We start from the raw sequence: 26,156 nt of genomic DNA, 5'->3' as shown, positions 1-26,156 counted from the left end.
GCCCCCCAGCCATCCGCCGGCTGCCGCCCCCCCGCTGCCGCGGAGGCTCGTCCCGCGGCCGCGCACCTGGGCGCGGTGGGGTGCGCGCGGCGGTCCGCGGCCGCGGCGCTGCCAGGGCGGGCGGGGGTGACTCACGCTGCCGCCAACGGCAGCCCCCGGCTTTAAAACGGCTGGGGCGGCCGCCGCGCCCGGCTCCGCTGCGCCGCGCTGCGCCCGCGGGGAGCGCAGGGGCCGCGGCCGCGGGACGGCACCATGCGGAGCTTGCGCGGCGCTCCGCCGCCGCCGGTGCTGCTGCTGCTGCTGGCGCTGCTGCTGGCCGCGGGGCACGGCGCCGTCATCACCGGGGTGAGCGCCGCCGCACGGCACCGCGCGGGCCGGCCGGGACCGACGGCACCGACGGGACCCGCCGCACCGGCAGCGGCAGCGGCAGCCGCAGGCGGGCTGGAGCCGGGCGGGGGCTCGGCGGGAGAGCGTGCCGCGGCGGGGGCTGCGCCGGCGGCGGGAGCGGCGGGGGGCTGGAGGGGCTCCGCCGGGGGAGCGGGGACGGGACCGGGGCTCTGTCTGCCGTGAGCGATGGCGGGACGTGGGGGGCCGCGCGGGTAAGGGGTGCCAGGGTACAGGGGGGCTGCCTTCTGCCCGGAGCTGGGGGTGTCTGGGGTGAGCGCTGCCGGGACTCGGGGTCTGTCCGGGGTCGGTGATGCCAGGACAGAGGGGTCTCGCGTAGGGTGAGGGGTGCCCGGAGCTGGGGTCTCTCTGGGATAAGTGATAACCAGGACGGGGGAAGGAGGGCTGTGCCGGGGGGTGAGAGGTGCCAGGGCTTGGGGGTCTGTCTGGGGTAAGTGACGGTTGGACTTGAGGATCTTACAGGTCTTTTCCAATGATTCTCCACTTTTCCAGCGATTCTGCGATTCTGTGATACCAGGACGTGGGGGTCTCTCTGGGGTGAGGGCTGCCCGGAGCTGGGGGGTCTCTCTGGACGAAGTGATAGCAGAGCTTGGGGGGGGTCTCTCTAGGGTGAATGATGCCGGGATATGGGCCGTCTCCCTGCGATGGGTGATACCCGGACTTGCGGGTCCCTGGGGTGAGGGATGCCACGGTGCGGGGTCCGACCCTCTGGGGCGAGGGATGCTGGACTCGGCGGGGGGTGTGGGGGTGTCTCCAGGCTGGTCCGTGAGTGTGCAGAGGCTCCCGCTGCTTCTCCAGGACTGGAGGCGGCCCCCCCGCCCTGCGCCATGCAGCCCCCAGCCCCGGCTGCCCCCAAAGCTGCCCCGGCAGGGCCTGGCTCGGGGCACCGCACCTCCTGCTGCTGCACCCCCCGTGCCGCCAGTCCTACCGCTTACAGGGCAGGCACCGCTATTGCAATCACCGCAAAACGCTGCTTTTTTTTTTTGAGTATGACTCTGCTGCTTTTTTTTCTCAATAGCCACCCATTGCAAATGAGTCCTCTGTTGTTGTTGTTGTTGTTTTTAGGCTTGAGATTTACTTTGGTTGTGAAAATATTTTTTTTCCAAAGACGTTATTTAACCCAAAGCGTTGCATCACTCTTAAGTAAAATGATTTTTTTAGTGTTTGCTTTGGATTAATAACCCAGCGCTTGCATTCCTTCGAGAGCTTACATGTCTTTTGTAACCATCAGAAGTTGTACTCACAGCAGCGGATTACTCCGTGGCTGTCCAGGCTCCCTGTCCGGACATCACTGAAGTCCATGAAAGAGCTCGTAGGCATTTCTCTGGAGGTCAGATCAGTTCCCAGGACTGATTAATTTTCAGAGCAGAGAGTGTGAAGGAATTTTTTAATGTTTGAGAATTTCAAGTTCCTTTTAAGTAGAAATATTTCCAGCAATGGAAAACCAGTTGGTATAAGTCTGTTATTCAAGTTGTGGCTACACCTTTAAAGCATAATTGATCCATTAAATAAAGTAATTGTGAAGCGCTGAATAATAGATTAAGGACAAGGGGGATTCAAAAAGTAAAAATAGATTAGAACTAGGCAAATGTTACTGTATTAACTATGGCAGTGCATTTCTGCTTAAATCACTTTGATGCATTTTTGGCTTCTGATGAACGGGCAAATCTCAGACGAGAGCTGACGTAGGTGTTCCTGTCCCCATCCTCTAAGCCTGAAAGGTGCTTTTCCTTTGCAATTTAAGGACTTGATTCAAACCTTCCTCACTTCAGCGGTGGTTGGTGTGCTGCCTTCAGCTGGCTCTGGAGCTGGCATTTCACCTGGGCCTGTTTCCTCCGGCTGAATTTTCCACAAAACTGTGTTTAAATGGGGTGCTGAAGAGGAATGTCCTTCATGTTGTGTCCTGTGAAGATTAGGAGTAGCGGTATGAATTACACATTGGAGATAAGGTGTGGGCAGGAGCATTTGGGTTGAATATTTTCAAAACTTGTCATACATTTTTGGAAGGGGAGTCTTAAAAGTTCTGCCAGATGTATATATGTGTGTGTGAGGTTTTGAAAAGAAATTGTTCAGCGCAGTGTACGCTGGCTAGGACGTACTCAGATCTGTTTTAGGGCTGGGTGGCACTTCACTCCAGGACCAGTCCCGCGGAGATGGATGGGGTTTGAGATACAACTGAGATAAAAAGGGGGTCAGGAGCTGGCTGGTGAGCAATAGCAGAGCCTCCGAGTCCAGCTGAGCAGTGGATGCTGGTGTGCTGGAGGCAGCCAAAATCACTGGACCTGCAGTTTTTTGTGATTAGGGCAAAATTAGACCATTAGAATGCTTTTTTTTTTTTCTTTTAAGAGAGAGGTTAGAAAGCAAACATTATCTACCTGGCAGGCTGTAGCAGTACTTTTATGGCCATATTAGTCTTAAAAGTATACATAGTCTGTGTGTTTGGGCTCACCTGTAGCATAGAGCTGTCTGTCTCGTTAAAGGTGTGTTTAGGAGGAGTGCTAGCTGTTTGGGTTACACACACTATTTAATGGCTTGACCCTAATGCAACAGCTTTTTCCTAAATTGCTAGCTGATCTGCAAATAGCTATTTGGATCTGGCTTCTGCTGGTTGAACTAGTGTAATATTTACCCAGTAGAGTACAGTCTAATGGCATTTATCAGGTAAATCCCAAGGTAAGATCTGTAAGGGTTTTTTCCTCAAGCGAATGCTTGTTCCGATATGCAGTCTTCCCCAGAGCCGTTATCATCTTTTATGTACATTTTTACAAGTTGCCTGTTTATATACTGCTGACCAGTGCCTTTGGTCTATCACTCCTGCTGTCAGACATCAGAAGAGTAGTGAGTTAATTAAGCTTACCTTCGGGGTGTAATCAGAACCTTTAACTAATGGAATTTCTCACCGGAGAAAGGAGACTGGTTTTTGCATTAAATTCGTATAATAAAAAGTCTGATAAGCTTTTGGTTAAAAAATAAGCAGAAGATGTGCAGTAACCCGTTTCCAAACCCTAACATGTAAATTGCACTTCATGATTTCTGGTTTTTAAAACATACCCAATAGTTTGCATTTTTGTTTGTGCTTATCTAAGCTGTATTGGGTAAGTGGCTGAACTATTCCCCCCCGCCCTTGCAGTGGGGATGCTACCACAGTAGTATTTTCTTGGATATGGCCACTTTATGCAAAGCTTTTTCTGTTACACATTTAAGACCTCTTTTAGTTACATGTAATTCTAGATAACAACCACAGAATCCGTATTTAAACTTCTATTTTAGCTACTTCCACTTGGACTTCTCTAATAAAACTATCATCCGGTCTAACATTTGCAAAGCCACTCAACCACTCACTATCATAAGAAACTAGAAGGAATAGTTACTTAAAAGTCTTTAAATCAACGGATCATTTCCTATCTTAGCTTCTCTGTAGGACAGGATTCCTGACTGTTTGGTGCACTTGGTCCTTCACCTGCCTGAGCTCACTCAGGCTCCCATCTGGGAAAGCAGAGCGGGATATGCCACGGTCCATCAGTGCTCAGAAGCTGGGACTGTAAATCACTGACAGTCCTCGATTCGGCCCTGAGCAGCTCCACATGTGGTCGTGGCTTTGAACATCCCGGGCTCAACTCTGAAACGTGCCAGGAGCCTCTACGTTCAGATCCGTGGGAGATAGATAGATACAAGTATTGCGAGTCAGCCTTAAATCTTATTATTCAGCCTTAATGAGCCACGATAACTTGTGGGGTGTCAGAGGTAGCTCTTGAGCACCTGATCTGTCCTATTTCTGGAATATATTTATTATTAATTTTATTTGCCCCATGCTGTGTTGAACTCCAGGCCTGCGACCGAGACCAGCAGTGCGGAGGAGGGATGTGCTGTGCGGTTAGCCTCTGGATCCGCAGCCTGCGAATGTGCACGCCGATGGGAAATTTGGGAGAGGAGTGCCATCCTTTGAGTCACCGAGTGAGTACGTCATCGGGGGGGGGGCTGTGGGACCGGAGCTGACAGGGCAGAAAGAAATAGGAATGTACTGCGCTGTATGTCACATTGCATAAAAACTATACGTGGTGAAAAGGCGGGGAAGAATCCCGTGCATTACAATACCCAGCCATTTGCATCTGTATGGAAATAGTGCTGAAGGTATCTATGTAAGGAAATACAATACTGTCAGAATTATGCTGAAGAGAATCCGCGGATGAAAGTAATACCCACTTCTCAGTTTGTTTTCTTATTAGTTTGTTGTTGCTGTTTTGCTTCATTGCACGATCCAAAACAGCCTTAGCAGTTCCCAAGCCCAACCCTGCCAATGCCTATGCGTGTGAGCGGGAGCGTAGCAAACACCACCGACCTCAGTGGAACTGGACAAGATCCCATCACAAGCATAAAAAGGTCACCAGCCGGTGTTGGGACACTCACTGCAGCGCGGTCCCTGCCATCAAACAGCAATGTCCCATTGCGCTCCAGAGGCTGAGAGCCACTGGTGACTTCAAAAGCCAGGGAGAAAGTGGTGGCACACACTTGTACTTGAGAAAACTCACCGCAGGCTCTCTCCACTTCTATTCTACCTGTTAATTCCGAATGTATATGTATGTATACATATATACGTGCATATATATAACATAGTTACATATTAGTACATTATTATTTGACACACTATGCTATTAATATAATGATATTAACAAATACATTTATTTAAGGGTATGTAATTATGTATATTACATATACCATGAAAAAGGCTCCTTAGTTATAAATAATACAATCTGTATACAAAAGATTGAATCAGGTGTTACCAAGGAGCTTGAGAACCTGGTGGTTTTCAGAGCCATCCTCAGGGAAGAGTATGTGGCCCAAGAGTCATCACATGTGAAAGATACCACGGCAATAAATTTAGATTATGATGTGCAGCTAGTTAGCTGCCTCTCTCATCTAGTGCCTGGCTTCTCAGCTCAGTATCTATGGTTTATTTTATCAGTTTTAGGAAGTGCGGGGCTCTGTTTTATTACAATTAAATTTTTAAATCTTCTGCTGTGATGCTGGGGACCAAATTCTCTTTTTTACTGTGTAATGTAGCAGGTTTTTCTTGTCGGGGCTCTTTACATTTACAGGAGTCTCAGGATAGGAGAAATTGTCTTCTAGGATTTTTATGAGCTTAGTGCTGATGGGTAATAATTTATACTGTCTGATATATTTTGAGCTAATTGCCCACATAATTACAATCAGAGAAGACAACTGTCCACCCCAGACTTGGGGTCACAGCGACCGATGTTTATAAGCTTTATGAGGTTCACTTTAGATTTAGATTCCTCACCCCACTGTTCTTCATGACAAACACAAAGCCAATTGATTTACTGTAGTATGGGAAATTAGGTATTTTTAAGCATGGAGAGTTTGCTCAATGTTTCCTCTCCCCTAAATATTTGGGTAAAGGGCAGCTGGGAGACCCCCAAACCCTTTCGTTTGCCGGCAGGTAAGGTACAAAGTTGGCACCACCATGGCCACACCACCACCCTGGGGACCTGCAGAGGAGCCTGGAGATACCTTGGAGGAGATGGCTGGTGGGTGGGTTTCCACCTTCTAGTTTCCTTCTCAGCAACTAGATGGCGTTGGCTGGATGCCGTTACCAACCTCCCCGGGCATCGCAGAGGCAGGGTTTGCAGGCAGGAAGGCAGGGTTTGCAGGCAGGAAGGCAGGGTTTGCAGGCAGGGCCGGGCAGGTGAGGTTTGGCAGGTCAGCAGACAGAGCTGGCAGCATGGGGGTGGCTTTGCTGCTGCTGTGCACCTTGCACATGACCCCCACATCTCTCCCGGGAGCTCCCTTGTTTTCTTTTCACCTCCAAACTCCCATTGCCCGTGCTCATTAAAACCGGGTGCTGGGCACACGGCGTGGCAAAGCATGCACCGGCTCAGCCGGCGTCGCCAGCTCCGGGCACGTGGGCTCTGCCTGCTCAGGCAGAAGCTGCATGCCCCGGCAAAGCGCCCGTCCTGCAGAGCTGTCACCCGCTGCCTGTCCCCAGCCAGGTGCATTATTAAGCCACATCTTTAGCATGGGAGTCCTGCTGAAATGAACCTTTCCTTGTGGCAAATGTAACATTTTGAATAAATCACTTGAGCTGCTGGAGCTGAGAGAGGTACCTCTGAGTCAGCCTTACCAGCCCCAGGAGCTCAGATTTTGGGTTTTTCTGCAGCACTGCACGTGGGCACCCAAGAGGTGTGATTCCCGGGGGGACTCCCCAGTACCCATGGTCCGTGGCCTCTCCGGAGGCAGAGCGGCTGTGGGGGGTGGCACGGGGAGGCCCACGGCGTCCCTCGCTCCGGGGCTGCTCTTCAGACGGTGCTGGGCAGGGAGCTGGTGCTGGCCCAGGGCATTACAGACGATGTGAGCCCCCCGCTCTCCCTCTGCACCCGGCGGGGTGTCACTGGAGTCAGGCAGGCTCTTGGTGTGATGCATGCGGGAACATGTGGGACTTTCTCCCTTCGACTTTCTTAAAGAGAAAAATTGCACACTGACACAAAGCAATCTTGGAATATTAAAATTGCAGGCTCAAAATGCCCTGAAATCAGGAAATGAGGGAATTAGGGCTGCCTGCCCAGCTGGCAGCCGCAGCTTTGTACCTCTGTGCTTCCCTCACTGCATCCCGCCGGATGCTCAGCGCACGCTGCTGGCCGGCAGCACCGTGGCTCCCAGCCACGCCGTCTCCACCGGGCTGTCCCGCTCGGCTCGTGTGCTGGCGGAGGCACGGCTCCTGTTAAAGACGGAGGTTGTAATCAAGTTGTTAAAGAGTGTCAGTGCATGTGCACGTTGTGGCGCAGTTAAATTTGTTTAATGCAGTCTGTATGTGTGCTCCCTGCGACGCAGCACAGCTGGAGGAGGGTGGGATGAAATGAGACCTCTGCCCCGTGACAAGGGGATCCTGCCCTAAGGGAGGTCAGGCGAGATGACCTCCAGAGCTCCCTTCCAGCCTGAATTACCACGGGATCCTGTGGGTCTCAGGTCCTGCTACGCGGCTGACAGGCTGCTCTGTGCCATATGGCAATGCAGGAATCAGGGCAAGCAGAAACCCCTGCACAGTAAACACCACAAAACGTGATGCTAAAGGCCAGTGTAGTTTCACAATAGATGCCTTTATGAAACAGGAGTAAGTGGAGAACATGTGTCACAGATGTAGATTTACACAAGCAACACGGACTGTTACGTTTTGCTCTTAACTGTGGCTTGAGTGGGAAATGCAACGGGGTTGGCTTTGCCATCTGCTCTCCGGCCCCTGTGCTGCAGCTCGTGGGGATCTCCTGCCGTGGAGGGAGGTGGGCAGCGTTCCCTGTATTCCCACTGTTCATCCGAGTCCATCCGTCTCAAGCACCAGCGCCTGTGCTCCCTGTCCCTGACGTCTGTGCTCTTTGTCCCCAGGTTCCCTTCTCCGGGCGGCGGATGCACCACGCCTGCCCGTGTCTCCCCAGCCTGGCCTGCGTACGGACTTCTCCCAGCAAATTCAAATGTTTACCAGATTTCAGAAAAGAAGATGTCTTTTTTTAGCAGGAGCTATTCTGCGCTAGAAAGACCCACTCGATGTATTCTTTTTCTTGTTATCGTGACAAACAAGGTACTTGCCAGGGGAAACCCTTTACCATACTTTCCTGCCTCACCACCATTAAAACTGAAGATGAGATACTGTGCTGTAGTGGCCAAGGTTTTCAGGAGGGACTCGCGGTGGCAGATGCTTTCATTTCGGGGTGAGCAAAATGAGATTTGCTGAGACAACACTGCTTTCTGAGAGCAGGAGCTTAACGATTTCTGAACCGTCTCGTGGTCTTCATGGTTCCAGCTTAACCCCGGAATGAAAACATCCAAGATTGTTGTCAATTTTGGAAAATTTTGGCCACGTTTTTACACTTTGGAATACCTGAATCGAACTGAGAGTTGAATAACTGCATAGTGTGAAGCATATGATGATTGCCAAAAAACTGTATTTACATTACATTTCATATCTTTAGTAATATAACTGTATTTGTAAGTTAGGCGCATCTCTAGGGTAAAAGTTTAACCAATAGATGTAGTTTTTACACTTTTTAAAAGTGGCAGGTGGAACCAAAGCATTTCAATATTCAAAGCATTAAAAGATTTTGTTATTTTAGTATTCTAAGATGAGAAGAAGCTGTTGTTACTTGAGTTGGTGTAAAACTACCTGATCATCTCAAATTATGTATTAAGATGTAGTTTATATTAAAAAAGGAACCCTGAAGTTTATTGTAATGGGCTGCCTGACTTCTTGTATATGTATCAAATTTGCTCTGTAAAAATTCTGTATCAGAATAATGGCAGTATATGATTTGATTTATTTTAATATTATAACATTATTTTGTCATTGTGGTTTTCCATTTTTATTCAGTGTAATCTGTTATCACATACTTGATTCACCCGAGCTAGCAGAGCTCCTTACGGATAGCTTAGCAAAAGATCATATGCCTCTGGCTGCTTTTAGGGAAACTCAACAGTTTACAAGGCATGAACTCCTCAACCAAGCTGCAGTCTTAGACGATGGGGGACTCTTGGTGTAGCTAATACGAGAGGTTTTTCTTGGCACATGCCTCAAAGGATCAACTTTAACCCGGCAAACATATAATTTGTGGGTTTTCTATGAAATACTGTGCAACTTCATATTTACTTGTCAGTCCCTGGAGCTGGAATTCCAATAGTTTGTGTGAGTTTCACACATTTCTTGCTCTCAGACATGCAAACATATGCTGGAACTGGAAAAGTGAAGTCATTCATCATTTAACAATCAGTGCTTTGCTGCTGATGACGATGAGGGGTTTGAGAGAAGTTAGCACATTTGTATTAAAGCAAACACCTGTATTAGAGAAGATGAGAAATGTCCCAGCGAGTTTACCAGGTACCTTCCACTGGGCTCCATAGCCTCCCTGAAGAGACAGAAAGGAACAACTGGATCTGCTGTTTGGCCAGATCCTTGTGGATCTTGCACACGTTAGAAGAATAAGTGTCTTGAGGATTGCATCCCCCCAACCCCAGGGCTCCTGCTCCAAAGCCTATATATTTTGCTTCACCCTTTGCAGTGGTGATGCAGCAGCTGTGCAAGTGACAACAGACTTAGGTCCTGTAGGGGGAAAAAAAAAGAAACTCTGAGGTGCCACCAAATGGTAATTTTATATGTGGTTTGCATTAATGAGATCAGGTACAAAGTGCCTGTATCAGATCTGGAGCCTTAGCGGAGCTCAGTTCTAACCCAAAGGGCTGGTTTGCGGTGGTGAAAGACCACCTCATTCCCATGCTAATTTAGTGACCTGTGAGCACTGCAGAAATTCCCATAACCTGGATTTTAAAAAAAAAACAAACCAAAACCTGATCCTACCACTGTCACTAAATAGTGGGGCTCCCCAAACACCCCGTGCACCCACCCAGTCTGAGTCTGCAGAGGAGGAACGCACTGGGAGCCTGGGGGTTGCTTCTCTGTCCATGCCTATCAATATAATACTAGCTTTATACCATGGACTTCAATTTACACTCAAAGGGAAAATCAAGAAAGAAAATAGAAGTAGCCCAAATATGTATGTGTCCCATCTCTTGCTCCATTCATTTTTACCAAAGCACATTGTCATGGTACTCAAAACGATGAACCGTAGCAGGAAACACCAGCCCTGCTTCTCATCTCCCACTGGCATAAATCACCAGTGACTCCACTGAAGGTAATAATCCTGGTTTACATCATTGTGAGTGAGTGGGAAATTATATTTGATGACTGCCTTAGACCTGCCAAATCGAACTCCTAGGAGAGTTTATCAGACAAGAGCAGAGCTACTTTGTAGTTGTAATTTGTGCCAATTAACTTGTGGGATTAGGCATTTATCTGCGTAATGAGAACAGCCCCAATTACATGAGTTCAAAGTTCACACTGTGTACAGGAGGTCGAAGTACTCGTGTCCTGCAGACACTCCTGGACAGGGCATTAGGAAGATGCTTCTTTGAGAGAGACGTTATCCTGTGCTTGCCCTCGAGGGGCTTCTCCACACCTTCCCGGCTGCTGTCGGAGCACGGCTGCTGGTGTAGAAGAGCTCAAGGCAAAACCTCACTGTCCTACATCCCCACTATATTCACTTGGCAATCATTATTGCCACGATTCCCCTTTTAGTAATTTAATTCTCATTAATTGACACTCACAATGAAGGTTACTTGATTTGAGAGATCATTTTGGAAGGAAGATTAAGCTTTTGCATCCCAATTCTTTCCTAAACTCTGTTCTAATCAATTATCTTTCCTCCCATCCTAGGGGAGATTTCCTAACCCAAGCACACCTGCAAAGTCCCTTTGATTTCCTTCTGCAGTGGAAGGGGGGAAAACCCCCTTCACCTTTGCTTCACAGTGATAATAGGTAAACCAGTGACCACAAGAAGTATTTCAAAATGTAAATGGCTATGCATGCCCCTCTGCTTTTCCCTTGAGCCAGCTTTTGACTTGAGGAGAAATCAGATGAGAAAAGAGAACAAAACTCTTGCAGCCCTGGAAACACCTTCGTGAAAGGGAGAAGTCACATTCTCCAGTACACGTAGCTTGTTCAGAGAAAGCCTGGTTTAAACACTTTCCTTTATTCACTCCACTTAGGAGTTCTGTGCCAACATTTGGTTTAATTTTATTAATATTGAAGTAATATTATTAATTATTAATAGAAACATGTGCATGAATTTTTAACATAATATTAATATTGATGTTACAGATATGCTATAGAATAATGATGATCTCACACCAAACTGTAGGAGTTTCCATGTTTGTTACCAGATTTTGGGTTAGCAGAGAGCCATTTCAGGGAAGGACACCACCACGTATAATGAGTTGCTGCCTTAATTTGATTACATGCTTATCAGGAAAAGTGAAGCAAGGTGTTTTGGGTTTGCGGGTGCACAGCTGGCTGAGCAAGCACCTGTAAGCCTGGGGGGGCTGGAGGGAAAGCACTGCTGCTGAGCAGGAGAAAACCCAGCTGAACGTCAGCCTCATCAGCATCCTCCTGCCCACAATTCCCCCCTGGGAAATTTTGTCACTTTAAAGACAAAAAAAAAAACGAAGTTACAAAGTCTTTGAGTGAAGGGTTGACACAATAAATTCTCCTGGTTGTGTGGCAAGTGGCACTCAGATCTGCGTGGGTGCTTACTTAGGAGACAGGTCACCCTAACCACAACCCTGGTTTTATGGCAGGAGTAGCTGAAGTGAGGTTGGTTAACCCACAGCTGAAAATCATCTTGGTGGTTGAGAGGATGGTCTAGAGCAATGTATGTCTCTATGAAGCACTTTAAGGTAAGACAGAAAATTAGAGTTGGTTTTATCCTGTTGTAGGTGGGCTAAAAGCGGTAGACTTGTTATTATGCTGAAACTCTAGTGTATTAGAGGATCTTGTAGCATACTTTATCAATATCAAGAGGTACTCTGCTAATTTGCCTTATCAGCATAATGTACCATAATGATGTATGATAAAGGCAAGTATGACTGCAGACTGAGGTCCTCACTAATGTCTCCCCCTGCCCCAGTAGCTCTCTGGTTTGTTATTACTGCACAGATGGGTATTCAAAAGAAACAGAAGGCGCTAAGAATCCCTTGATTTAAACAAGATGTCTGAGGAATTTGATCTTGACAATGTGTAACATGTTTTCCAGAAAGAATTAGAAAATTGCAGGAAGAGAAAAGACTGTGCAAATACAAGAGGATTTTGATAATAGCAAAATCAATGTGCCTTTCTCTATTACATAGATATGAAATGCCAAGCCAGTGGGGGTACAGCTGTTAGACTAATCAATAATTCTGAGCGCAGGAATGGAGATGAGTTTAATGCACATCAAACATATACAGCAAATCATCTATCATTTCTCAAGGAGAGTCCTGAGTGCGTGCAGACTCAGCCCAATGCTGTAGGATATATCTCAACGATTTAGCAGGGCAGATTCCCCCATGTGATCCAGCTGCCTCGGAGGACGGTGGTAGCCTTTGGGCCACTCTGCCTGGTCATTATGGCTGGGAAAGGCTGAATGTGAAGGGCTGAAGCCGAGTAAGGCTGGTGCACTGAAGGGAGAGCAGATGGCAGTGTGTTTCATGGCAAGGAATACAGAGCAGGGTAACAGCAAAGTGTGCAGGAAAGGAGAGATGAGCAACATAACCATATAGCACGCTTGTAAACACCCCCATGGCAGGGGTTTCCCAAAGGTCTGAGCGTAAGACAGCTTAGTATGGGGGGAAAAAATGAATGCATGCAAAATGTAAAAATGATAGAAAGTCTCCTCTGCAAACCCTAGTTTGCCTGGGAAACTGGGTACATGTTAACTGTGCACCAGGAGGGCCCGGAGCATCCCAGATTGATACTTCTTTGTACCATGACACCAGATATCAGTGTGCTACGGGCATGTCCCTGTCCCCAGGAGGTAACAAGTCTCACAGACCAGATAGAGGACGTGTCTGCACTGTACACAGTGCGTACCCACACCGCTGCAGCCTGAGCTATCCTGGGATGCATAACTGCCCCTGAACCGTGTCCCAGCGGGCAGCGTGGGAAGGAGGGACCCTGGCTGTGTCCCTGCCAGCACCCCGCAGGCATGATCCTGGGGGCTCCATGGGGCTCTATGCTGCACCGTGTGGGCAGCGTATCTCTTCCCAGGCTGGGAATCCCATCCAGGCCTCCAGACACCCAGCGCCGTGCCTCTGCCGCAGCATTGCAACACGTGGAAGGGATTAAATCTGGTTTTAAATGTAATGTGGCTTTGTAAATCCCAAGGCTGTAACACAGTTCAGAAGCAAACTGAAAATATGGCCTGGTTCCAGCCAAGCAAGTAGGGTTGAGCCTTCTTTATTTACTTTTTCTCTTGTACATATGACTGCACTCATGTCATTTCATGCAGATGTTTGCGGGCTCTTCCAGTGCGAGCAGCCAGCCGTGGCTCTTGCTGCAGAGTTCACAAACTAGCAAAGCTGCTATTAATTTCAGGGGTGCAAAGCTGGGCCCACCCTTTATTTATTCCTCTAGGCTACGTTAGAGCCCAGGCAGCAGAGCACATCTCTAACCGCTTTCACGGGGCCTGCCAGAAAGGCCAGCTCAGGGAGAGGCACTGGCGAGGCAGCTGCAAGCATGCTCACTCTTTCTGAAAATTTCACCGCATCCTGTCAAATTAGTAGATTTTTTTTTTTCCGCTCCCCAATTTCTTCTCTCACATGGGTGAAACCTTGAGAGGAAGGTCCCCCACCCCTTCAAATTCAATGGCAAAACTTCCTGACTGCAGTGCTGTCATAATTTCACCTCCCTCCCCACCCTGGTTTTATTAAACTCCCCAAAGTCGCTAACAAGCCTTTCACACATTGCAACAGAACCTTCAATTATCTGGATTTGGTTTACATCAGCACTTATGCTCAGACAGATATTGCACAAACAGAGAGTAAGAAAAAGTCTGTCTGGCTGAGAGTTTAGCATCTTGGGAGGGGTGAAAATAGCGCCGAGACCTCCATCCCCGCTGGCAGCGCCTTGGGCAGGTCCTGCAGAGCCCGGCTTCGGCAGCACCCTTCATCGCCCTGCCGGGAAGCGCCTTGGTGTTGCTCAGCCTAAACGTGTCCCTCCTTGCTTTCACACCACGGCTCCAAGCTATACCTCTGCCTGCGATTCTGCTGGCTCCTTGGCTCGGGTGCCCACGTTCTCCGCCTTTAGTCACACTGCAGCTTGGCTGAACATACTGCACGTTCATCCGCCTTCCTCCACACCCAGATGTCTTCTGCGGCTCCGCCGGAGCTCGCTCCCCGGGGCAGCTTGGCCCTGCGGGCACCCAGAGCTGGTCCCTCTGCCCCGGGGCCACCGCAGCCCCATGGCACCCAGGGGACCGTCCCCGCTCCGCCCTCGGCACAGCACGCTGGGGGACCTGCTGCGTAGCGTGAGTGTGCAAAGCCTAATGGGGGGGGAAGGAAAAAGCCCACCTGATTTACTCGACTATCAAGCTGCTCGACTGCTTCCTTTCCATCACCCTCCTGCAAGCACTCGGTGACAGATGGGGACAGATTGAGTGGTTCGATGGAGTGAGGTAATATTCCACTAAATCATTCCTCTCTCACTGTCAGAAAGCATGCAGACTTCAGCCCTTCCTTCTGAATCTTCCTGTGTTTCCCTCTCTGCATTTTTTTTTAATGACAAAGCCATTTTAGCTCTACCTCTGCTAAAATTTCCGAGGGAAGCAAGCACTGGTATTTATAAGGTACGATAAAACGGGTGTTGTAAAACAGTTAGCAAAAGGAGGGGGTGAATCATCACGAGACAGAGAGGGTTCTGGTGCTGTTTACTGGCGTTTCTGATTTCTTTTCCGCCCTGCGTGCTCGGGCCGAGCCCCGGACCCCGGCGCAGGGACCCCGGCTGGGCAGGCAGCAGGCTCCCGGGCAGGTGTGCCGTGGGCAGGCGCGCAGGCTCACGCTGCGTGTCTCACAGATGGAGGATCCATTTTTTCCCTGGATGATTTGTTCTAACGGTTAATCATCCTCACACAAACACAGGATTGTTTTTTTTTTTTAATGACATGCCAGTAAATAACATTCAGAAACTTTAGGACGGGCTTTCTCTTCACCGGGCGATCTCTCGATTTCTGCCTACTCCATTAGTGCTGTGATGACTGCCTAAAATTAACTGGGACTTCACAGCTTCCCCGTACCCTTGCAAGACTGGCTTTGAACTTGAAAGCCTCCTACACAAAGTGCTCTGCGCTATCAACCTGGTCACGGTAGAGGTGAAAAATGTGGCACTGAAGAAAGTGGCTTTCCAATAAATACATCCACAATACAACCATGCACGACTCACAAGATCAAAGACAGAGTGCAAGTACTGAGGTCATTAAACATGAATAGAAATACAGAAATGCAACAGCTTGCATTAAAGGCTTAGCTTGACTTTAAAGTTAAGCGATGAAAGCTTATGTAGTCAGCGATTGTTCACCCATGATAATGCTCTGCTCTTGCCATCAGTAGTTCTGGGCTTTCCAAAGGTGAGTAAGAATAATTAATCATTTTTCAGATAAAGTACCAAGGTGTGGGGCAGTTAATAACTTGCACCGAGTGAAAATAGGCTCAGTGACGCTCAGCATCATCAGCTTTAGGGAAAGTCAGAGTGCCGCAGACGTCAGGCCTGTTGGAAATTCAGCTCTTGGTCACCAATTCTACAACTGACGGATGAGTAAGGATTTACCCCACATAAGGTCCTTCATGAATGACATGGCATCAGAGGTCACCAGCATAAAAGGAGGTTTGGGGTACGACTTCCATTGGCACAGCCCCAGTCCAGTACAACTCTGTGCCAGCTTTAAAGAGACCGTCTTCACTGATGGTCTTTCTCTGATGGCTCTGTTGTTTCAAAACTATGTGTATTTTACAGTATTCTGAAGCTTAAGAACAAGCATAGCATGGGAGATGGTTCCTGGCTCATATCACAATCGAGTGAATTGTAGCCTGTGCAGTGTTTTGAGCAACTATAAAGGAAGCTGTGCTAAAATTGAGGATTTTAGGGGACCTCCATTAGAACACAGCCCCCCTCCCATGTTTCTAATCATTTTATTTGCAGCATAACTAATATGGTTTCTGAAGTATTTGATATGCCACAGTGTCATCTAATCTGCAGCCTAAGTTAATGAAGTGCCTTGAGATACTTAACATCGTGTTCTGCCAATATGTGGCTGCTACTCTGTCTGGAGCCACTTCTCTCCGGGTGGTTTCTTGGCAGTTCTGAGCAAGTGCAGGTGCTACACAGGAGCAAGGTGACTGTGCTTAACCATGCGGGGCAAGTGGCAGAGGTCCAGCCAAACTCCATGCATCCTTTGTGGGAAGGGAAAATGCCAGCTTTGCTCTCCTCTGAGCTCGGCACGCGTCCCAGGGCAGTCCCGCAGCATATGGCAGAGCAGCCTTCTGGAGGTGTAGCTGTATCACATCCAGGTAGAGCCCCAGGAAAGAATTGTTGCTATCAGACTAAGCCAAATTTCTGCCCTTTTTCTCAAAGCTACTGACTTCACACCATTCTGGGAGGCAGCTTTGTCTCCCCTGGTGCAGACCTGGTACTGGAAAAGCAAATGACAGTTTGGGGGCTGTTCATCCCCTTGCTCATCCTTCACCTCTAGCACGACCACTGAATAAGACCTGTACCCAACAATGTAATTTGGCTGGGGCCAAATATTTCAGCCCCTTTCCTAGCAAACGCTTTCCAAATCTAGCAGCAGAGCCAGCAGCACCCCACAGTACTCCAGCCTTTGAGTGTTGTAAAGCAAGAGATGGCCATAGCCAGTACTTGTTGAGATTTCAGACCAGTGTCATTTTTCAAGCTGGCCTGACATTTAAGTTTATGCTAAAAACCTCCACTGACTTCAGCACAGCAAGATTTTGACTGGGAACGTTTGCAAGGAATGTGTTAAATACCTGGTGAGTGAGTGAAGATGCCAGCAGCACAGCTCTCTGCAATTCTTCACCACAGATATGCAAAACCAAATGGGCTGTGACCTCTGAGCCAGACTGTGGAGAATCTCTGGGGGAGATGATGTTGGTATTTCCTGTGATACTCAGCACTCGTGTTGCCCAGAATATGGAAAACTATCTTACATATGCCTGGAGGGGTATAGAGAGGACTCGATCTATGTTCTGGTCAAGCGCAGGTAGACAGGAGAGCCCCGGTGCCGTGCAGCTCACCAGACCCTCCAAGTACTTTGCGTTTTGGTCAGTGGGGATGGGGAGGGGGGTTCAGACCGTCCCAGTTTTTGCAAGTGAGCCCAGGACTTGCACAACAAACTGCAATAGCTTCTCCGGTGGATGTGGGAGGTAATTATTAACACCCAGCTCTCACTGAGTCTCAGCCATCAGCACTTCTGAGTGAGACCAGCAGCACTCCAGTTTTTGGTGGCCAGCTGGGGACATGGAGGCTTACAGCCATTCCTCACAGGTCCCAACAGCAGCAGGGGCGGCCCCCTGTGCTCAGCCCATTCTCTTAACATTATTTGTCTACTTTTGTTATCCAGAGCAGGTTTTCATCCTCTCTGATACCCCTTCTCTGATCTTGGTCAAAGCATTTAATCTCTGTGACCCACTTTCCCCCTCTGCAGCCTAAAGGATGCTGTGAGAACATGTTAATACTGTGCTTCGGAAATGCTATTTTTTTGCAACTTTATCTTTTCTCAGATTTCGGAAGGAATATTTATCCCTTGGTGCCTCTCCAGCCCTTTCTGGTTTTTCAGACTCGGTGCACCCTCGGTCAGCAGGATAGACTTGCAAAGCAGTGTTTGTTGGTGTGCAGGCACCGAGTACTGTTTCATTTTCTGCTATGTGTCTGTCCTTGATATTTAGTTTCACGTTTTCTGGAATGAAGCCCTATTGTACAACACCCATGTAAACCCCGAATTAAAGCTACTGGAGTTCCTTCTCTTTTGTACTAGCATAGCCAGGATCATAATCTGCCTGGTATTACGAGTACCTAAACTATAAAATTAACTTCAAACAGCGCTGATTCTGCCCGCAGAGTATGTCAGAAGTCCTGAGACAGCCCTGGAAGCCACATGCAAGCAAAAGGCACAGTATACAGATATCCTTTTCAAACTTTTTTTGTATCCTTTTGCTGCTGCAAGGCTGGGTCTGGTTGCCACTGATGGGTGACAGCAAAGCATCCGTTATCTTCGGGGGGTAAGAACCGGACTCACCCATCTAGCGAGAGTATCGCTGAGATGGGGGATGCCTATGCACAGAGATAGGCATTCAGTACAGCAGCGCGGCTTGATATGCTGTTTAAGTCTAAATAAAACCATCAGGTCACCCGAAGGTGATTTTTCATCCCCCGCATATACGATTGACTATATACAACTTGTGCTTAATTTTTCTAGAAGTAAAAAATCTAGTCCTTGCAGCTTTTAAAGAGCTTTTAAAATAACTATTCTCCCATCTCTGGTTTAAATAGAATCATAACTGTACTACTTATAGCCTGGAAGAGAGATAGGATGCAAAAATATCAGGCATTTTTAATAGAGTAAGAGAAAGAAAACATTGGCTTTGGTACCAGCAGGATTAGGAAAGAGAAGGCACGATTTGAGTTAGACATCACAGTTCTAGGCCCCTACAGAGGAAGTTTTTTAAGTTTTAAGGAAATAATGATTCTGCAAAAGTGGGAACCCTGCTGAAAAGGCCTAACAGTAAAGCAGGCATGTAAGGTACACTTAGAACACAATTCCCAGCAACAACATCGCTGCCTTGCCCCTAAGTCTTTGTAACACAACTCGACCCTATTACTCTCTAAGATTCGCTAATCTATGATCTGATATTCCAGGATGAAAATATAATGAGCACTGACAACCAACTTCTGCTGTGATCTGAAGTTCTTGACAGTTTTCCTTCTGTACCAAGACGCCTTTTCAAACAGCTTTGGAAATGATCATTAAGTCTCGTTTTGTTTGCAAGATACCCCATCCGCGGTCGTATTTCTTAGCCCAGCTCTGGCAGTTATCGGTACAGCTCCATCTCCCTCCTGCCTACCTTCTCTGCAGCTCTACCGAAAGCTCAGATTGCAAACTCCTCCTTACGCACTTTGAGAAACATCGCCGCTCTGCTGTTCAAATCCGAGTTGGGGGTGGAAAGCGAGATAGAAAACCAAACCAGAAGCCCCACCTCACTTCACTCCCTGGCTAAATCTGAAGCTGTCACCTTATCCCTCTTCTGATCTAACGGTCACACGTCTCTTCTGTGCTCGCTTCAGTCAGGACAACTATTTCTCAGTTGATGTCTAACAACTTTGCGCTACTCTCTGCTGAAACGCTCTTAGCGCAGACACAGATTTCTTCACGGAAATCGAGCTTATCTCTGTCATTTTGTGTGCGACGTGCTCCAGCACTGCCACGATCGATGTTTGTTAAATGTTACATGATGCATCAGAAAGCAAGCACGTCAGGGACGGCTAAAAAAGTTGTGTCAGGATCCTGCCATCAGGCTGCCGGTTAAAATACTTTCCGAGAAGTTTTTGTAGAACAATAAAGCAGGTTAAAATGCCATGCTTATTAAATGTAAATTACCCATTAAGAATATAGTTTACAGATGAGTACAGTATTAGCCAAGCCACCATGTTAAAAAACTGCTTTGCCAACTAAAATTAGCGATCCACAGTTATCCACTCTTTTTCTATCATTAACAGAGAAGCGATTAGGTATAACAGAAATTTGGTTTCAGTAGACACAAAGAATTGTACTATTTAAACCTGTTGCCCATCATAACATTAAGTCTTCTTAAAAATAGCTTTAGTCACTTTTATTGGTATAAACACCTAAATTGAGATCTAACAGCAAATAAGGATTGTGCTTGTCCATAATAACCTCAGCTGTGAAATCTACTCAGACACAAGACATACAACCTTCCACATACACAAGTTACTTGTCAGCAAAGCAGAATGCTGCCATTCTGAAACAATTACATACAGTAAAGGTTTTCAATATTTTATTAAAGAAAACAGTCAAAATGTACAAGTATTACCCAGGTTTGTAGATAACTTCCTATAAAGGCAGTAAAATATGAATTTCAATCTAGGTTTTAAAAACTGCTATAGTTGATTATTTTTAAAGTTGATATTTTAAAATCACATTTCACAAATAGTTCTGAAATATTACCAAATGAATAGTGCAACAAGAAAATTGAAATTAGTTCTACACTGTTTGCATGTCAAGCAAAAGTTAAGTAACTGCTTCAAATACTCAAACCATTTGAGAATGAATGAACCCAACAGCTCCCACCAAAAACCGACTTCTGACCACATTAGGAACGTCCTCTTCTTGTTCTTCACTTAAAATCAAATAATAATAAAACAACACCTCTTGAGGTCATCAAAAATAACTTTAGTATAAAATTGTCTTGGCCCTTATCAAATATTACATGAGTAAAATTGTTAAGCCTTTATCAAAACAGACAGGAATAGGAAAACAAAGAAAGAAAAATGTCATGGCCTTAATCCGTTATCTGTTGGAATCATGTCTAGAAACGTTAGAAGCAAGACCAGAAACTCGGAGCCCTGTTTTGTTTTTAAAAACCACACAATCACAAAGAAAAACAGCTTCTTACTGCCTAAGGTTTGGGGGTGTTCTGCTCAAGTACCTGTTCCCATAGAGAGCAACCTTTTATGTTCTGAAGAGAGCATACGCAAAATATAGAAAAATAAATAAAATAGCTTCTTACAGCCTAAGGTTTGGGTGCTGGGTGGTGGTTTAGTATGTCCCCCACAGGTCACACTCTCGCGATCGTATGCAGAAACATGGAAAATGATATCCATCTTTCTTTTTTTAGAAAGAGAAAAGCCCCCCTACATCCCAAAGCTCTTGAGATCACAAAGGATGGTGCCCTGGGTGCTCTGGATGCTTTGGCAGCATGGGAAGTGGGCTCGGAGACAGACCCTGAGCTCCTTGTTGAAGATGAAGCAGAGGATGGGGTTGACCCCTGCCTGGGCAAACGTCATCCAGACGGAGGTGGTCAGGTAGACCTGGGGGATGGAGCTGGCCTTAATGAAGACCCGCAGGTAGCAGGCCACGATGTAGGGGGACCAGAGGAGCAGGAAGAGCAAGGTGATCATGTAGAACATCTTGCAGAGCCTCTTCTCCATCTTAAACTCCTCCAGCACCAGCAGCCTCTTGATCTGGCTGTGGGTGGCCTGCCTTATGCCCACGAGGGTGGGCGGCGTGGGCCCCCTGCCAAAGCCAGCCGTCCAGTTTGCAGCCGCTTGGCCGGTGGCTCCCGGCCCGTGGAAGGTCCAGTTTTGGCTGATGGCCGGTACCAGCTGGGCCGGCTTCATCTTGCGGTGGCCGTGGATGAAGAAGAGCAGCTTGATGTAGACCAGGTGGGTGGCGGCGATGACGGCCGCCAGCATGAGCATGAAGCCCAGCGTGTCGTTGGCCTTGACGTAGCGGTGCTCGAAGATGCACTGCTCCTCCTCCCGGATGAACTTGTAGGTGCCCACGTCGAAGACGGGGGGGAAGGCCATGGCCATGGAGAGGGTCCACACCATGCACACCACAGCCAGGCAGGTCCAGCCCGTCATGCGCTTGGCGTAGAAGCGGTGGTGGGCGATGGCCATGTAGCGCGTGACCCCCACGCAGAAGAGCAGGAAGGCGGCGTGGAAGCAGAAGAGCACGGCCAGGAAGGCCAGCACCTTGCAGCTGAGGGGCCCGTGGGGCCAGGCGGCCCCGCTGCGCACCGACAGCATGACGAAGGGGAAGCAGGCCAGCGAGCGGAGCCCGTCGGCCAGGCAGAGGTCCAGCAGCAGGTAGTACGGGGCGCGGTGCAGGTGCCGGTCCTTGAGGATGAGCCAGGCGAAGAGCACGTTGCCCGCCAGGCTCACGCAGAGGATCAAGCCCAGGGTGGCCAGCTTCAGCCCGGAGGCGCTCAGCAGGCCGCCGGCGCTGGGCAGGTGCGGGCTGCTGCTGCTCCCCAGCTCGCTGCTGTTCGCCATCGGGTCCCTCCTCCTCCTCCTCCTCCTCCTCCTCCTCCTCCTCCTCGGCGGCGCCGCGCAGGCAGGGCCGGGGGCTCAGCGCCGCGGCAGCGCGCCGGGGCCGAGGGCCGCGCCGCCCGGCGCCCCCATGCCCGCCGCCGCCGTCCTCCCCCCGCCGCCGCCGCCGCCAACGCCGCCGCCGCCGCCCCGGCCGCTCCGGCGACGCGCGGCGCTGCCGCCGCGCTCCCCGCGGGCCATGCGGCTCCCCCGCCCCGCGGCCGCGCTAGGGCCGCGCCCGGCGCCGCCGCCGCCCCATGGGGATGGGGGGGGGACGCGCTGGGGGCGAGGCGCGGAGCGGCGCGGAGCCGCCCCCTTACCGCCGGCGAGCTGCTCCTCCGCGCCGGGCGAGGGGCCGGCCGAGCCTGCGCACAGCGGCGGCGGCTCTGCCCAGCTCCCGCCGAGGACAATGGGGTAAATCCCCCTCCCTCCGCCGTGCCGTCCCTTCCTTCCCTTCCCTTCCCTTCCCTTCCCTTCCCTCCTCCTCCTCCTTCCCTCCGCCCTGCCTCCGCCCCCCGCGCAGCCCGGCCCCTGCGGAGCGCGGGGCTGAGTCACGCGCGCAGCGGCGCGGAGCGGCGCGGAGGTCCCGCTGCCGCAGCGGGGCTGGGAGCGGAGCGGAGCCGGGGGCCCCGCCGGCCCCCGCCCTCCTCCCGCCGCGGGGCGGGAGCCGAGAGGGGGCTCGGGGGCACCCGGGGGGAGCGCGGGCATCCCCGCGGCGCCGCCGCGGTGGGCTGCGGTGGGGTGCGGTGGGCGGTCCGGCCGCTGCTGCCGTCCCGCTGCGGTGTGGCCCCGGAGAGCCCCCGCGTCCCCGTCCGGAGGCGCAGGGCTGAAGCCGCGGATGGCTTATGGAGGTGATGCGCGTCTGTGCCTGACACCGGTGTGCATAAGCCCATACACACGTGTATTGACACCCACCGCGTCTGTGTATTGAGCCAGTACATCCGTACCTTAGCGATACGTGTGTCACATTCACCAACGTGCTTTCGCTAGATTTAGCCATACTAAATAGCCGTTTAACACGACTTGCCTGCACACAGGGGCGGCAAGTCCAGCAGCGCCTGTTGCAGCGGCGCGTCCGGGCGCGCGGTCCCTTGCTGGGCAGGGAGGTTTGCAGGAGAAGGTGGTTTGCAGCAAGCTCACGTGGCGAACGTTTCAGTGTGAACATCAAGGAAAAGCTTCTTCCATCAAGGAAAAGCTGCTTCCACCAAGGAAAAGCTGCTTCCACAAGTCAGGAGCCTGACATTTGGGGTCTGGCTGGGGTTCCTAAGAACCTAAGGGGAGGGGAGGTGGCAAAATGTCCACATTGATGCTTTTTGTGTTTCTGCGGTGTGCAGGGGCTTACCAGCTCTACACCAGGCCCGTGGAGGACTGGGCAGGTTTTTGTGAGCTGGATAAAACACCTTTGGCCTGACTAGCACAGAGCTTCTGCTGATGCAGCCGTACTGCTGGTGCAGGTTTATAACAGGTAGTTTAATTAATGTAGGGCAGCGAGACACAGGTCCTTGTCCTCTCTCTCCCACTTTGCCATCCTTGTGTATGTAGGGCAAGGCCTCTCTGAGTGCCTTGTAAGGCACCACTGCGCGGCCCTGGGCTCGCTGGAGATGCTAATGCAATTATCGTACTATTACTGAGTTTCCTTCATGGCCTCTTGTGAAGGACACGCCTGAAATTCTTTTTTGAGCATTCTATTAAAAGCCATCAGTAAATTCAGCGTTATTCCAGAAACGATAGCAATTAAATCGTCTGCATCAGCCCCAAAAGCGGATGTTGGTGGAGCAGCTTTTGAGCTGATCTTTCTGGCTGGTTTCAGAAAGTCTCACTGCATCTGTCAGGGGCCAGGCACCGACCTCGAACGTGCCACCAGCCATCCAGAGCAGCTCTGCTCAACTGCTGGCATTTAAACAGTGGTAGAACCAAAATCAGACTTCAGCCCAAAGACGTATTGAGGGCAATCTGTATCACACGCAGGACTTTATTTGCCCATGGATCTGGTCTGTATCTGTTATTTATTGCTAGCATTAGGAGAGCGAAGAAATCCAGAGAGTTAAAAAAAAAAAGTGGCAGATAATTGAGGCTGCTTTTTGCTTCCAACCAGTGCATCTAAGCTGTTTCCAGTTGTTAGGTTTCTCATTTGCACCGAAGTTTTACTGTGACAGAAAATTGCCCACGGGTTGTTCAGTGTTTTCTGCAATTTTCAAGGCATTTCTCACATTCATGCAGTGACTTGAGCGCCGCCGGGTGCGTGGTGCCCCCTCGGCAGCCCTGGCACCGGCGTCAGGAGCGGTGCCTTTCAGGAGGAGCCGGGGACACCGCGTACCTCGCTTACCCCCAGTGCAACACGGGACCGCGTTAACAGACTCTCCCACGGCAGGGTGCCAGCAGCCAGCGTGCTTTGCCAAGCACGAGTAAGAGGATCGGTTGTCCTTGGGGGCGCGTGGCTTTTCAGAGAAGCAGAGGAGACCTTATGGCCCCTGTTAGCTCTGTGATCTCTGCCATCAAGTGAGCAAAAGGGAATAACACACCTGCTTCCCTCCTCCGTGCCTGCGGGTAGGGTTTCTCCTCTCCCTGAACGCTTGCCAGCGCAGCTGAGCTGGCTCAGGAGCTGCCGTAATTCACTGCTATCTTGCCAGGCCAGCAGCAAATTGCTAGCTCATCTTTCTCCCACCTGTAGCGAGGGGAGGGAATGGTGTTTCATCCATCTCCTCAGGCCTGCTTCCCTGATGGGGCTGCTACGTAGTGCTATAGGTGGTGTCAGCCAGGAATTTGGGGCCAGCTTCCTTGCGGGGCTGGCTGAGAAGCGCAATGCCAAAGGACCGGCTAGAAGGAATGGGGAACACAAGGGGCAGGTGGGGGGTTAAGAGTCTTCACACAAGCGGGCTCCTCGCCTCCCAAAGGGGTTGACATGGGGTTAGACCTGCCAGGATAACTGCCCGTTAGTTACACCCCAGCCCTTGTTCTTATCTCCCTGCCTGCTCCCTGCCGGGGAAGAGCCCTCCCTGCCCCAAGCTGGGTGCCCCGTGCAGGCAGGGCTTGCCAGCACCTCTGGGTGCTTCACCTCCTCTTTGCATCAGACCCATCAGGTTCAACCAAGTTCCTCACTCAGTCTCAGTTTGGACATTAGGACTGTGCCGCATTTACAGTATTTGACTAAAAAATGAGAAATAGGGTATTCTGTAACCTGTCTGCTCGGGGAGCTCTTCCAGCCCGCAGGGACTGTGGTGCCTGGGGAGGTGTCCACTGTTCAGAGCCAAAAGGAGCTGCAGGCACTGCCCCGACATCCCCGCAGCGAAGCCTTCGCCCTCGGTGCTGCTCGGCTTTGCGGCGTGCTGCCGGGCATCCAGCCCCCGGCTGAGCGGGAGCACCTTTGTGCACGGGTGTATCCCTGGACACGGCACGGCGCTGAAACACCGGGGTCCTGCCTCCAGTGCCCAAGCAGGGGCTGAAAACACGGGGTGTATATTGATTTGGGCATAGCTGGAAAAAAGCCAGATCCATCGCAGCAGTCGTGGGGAACAGGTAATTTCCAGAGATTGTAATGAGCATGTTAAGCTATTTCCCTTTCTCACTTCAATCACTTTCACAAAGCGAGTTTAATGAAGAGCTATTCTGTGCTTACAAAATGGTGCTGCACAAGCTAGATGGATTCCTCTGACCTTTCAATGTGCTTTACTTGAATTGGCTGCCTCTTCATGTTCTCCGCTCGCTGCCTTGAACGGGAAAGACAGCTGAAATACCGACTCTTACAGCAAATACTGTGGCATACTGCCTTCTTTCCACCAGCCACCAGTATTCTTCCCGAAACCTTAGCTATTTATTATTGGTGGTGTTATTTGTGTTCTTGTGTCTGCGAGCTCTGCGTAATGTTTCTGGAAAGAGAAGTGTCCTGTATCCTTGGTACTAGTGTAGTAGAAATCGGTGTTATCTCTGGTGTGACATAAGGGAAGAAGTAGGAAATGTCTAGACGTGCCTGAAGGACAAACCCAGAGCTCCTCCATGGCTGAGATGCCACCGGGAAGCAGGACAGGTGAGAGCAGTCAGCCAAAACAATTTTGCCATCACACATAATTCAGGCAAGGAAAAGTTTTCAGGCTTAGTAATCAAGGAGATGCAAAGGTCAGTCTGGAGCGGAAAGGGGTAACGGAGGCCTGAGTCGGATGCTGGCACAAGAAAGATTTGGATCCTTCTTCCCAGCTTCCTGTAATTCCCAGACAGCTCTCCAGATGACATTCATTATTTGTGTTATCTTTGCACCTAACGGAGTGAG

At 49.9% G+C, this 26,156-nt stretch overlaps 2 protein-coding genes across 2 annotated transcripts; one reads left to right on the top strand and one right to left on the bottom strand.

Annotated features, from left to right (window-relative positions):
* Positions 1 to 252: 252 nt before the first annotated feature.
* On the top strand, positions 253 to 7,926 carry PROK2 (prokineticin 2). The gene is made up of 3 exons (XM_059823418.1): positions 253 to 345; positions 4,234 to 4,359; positions 7,801 to 7,926. The coding sequence occupies exons 1-3, from the start codon at positions 253 to 255 to the stop codon at positions 7,924 to 7,926; spliced, it is 345 nt and encodes a 114-aa protein (XP_059679401.1).
* Positions 7,927 to 19,904: 11,978 nt separating this feature from the next.
* GPR27 (G protein-coupled receptor 27) lies at positions 19,905 to 21,856 on the bottom strand. Its single transcript, XM_009808855.2, has one exon. The coding sequence runs from the start codon at positions 21,854 to 21,856 to the stop codon at positions 20,714 to 20,716; it is 1,143 nt and encodes a 380-aa protein (XP_009807157.2). The 3' UTR covers positions 19,905 to 20,713.
* Positions 21,857 to 26,156: the final 4,300 nt, after the last annotated feature.

This window comes from Gavia stellata, chromosome 12 (genome assembly GCF_030936135.1).
Source record: "Gavia stellata isolate bGavSte3 chromosome 12, bGavSte3.hap2, whole genome shotgun sequence".
Lineage (NCBI taxonomy): Eukaryota > Metazoa > Chordata > Aves > Gaviiformes > Gaviidae > Gavia > Gavia stellata.
The sequence above is the reverse complement of the archived record's forward strand: the minus strand, read 5'-3'. Positions and strand labels throughout refer to the sequence as shown.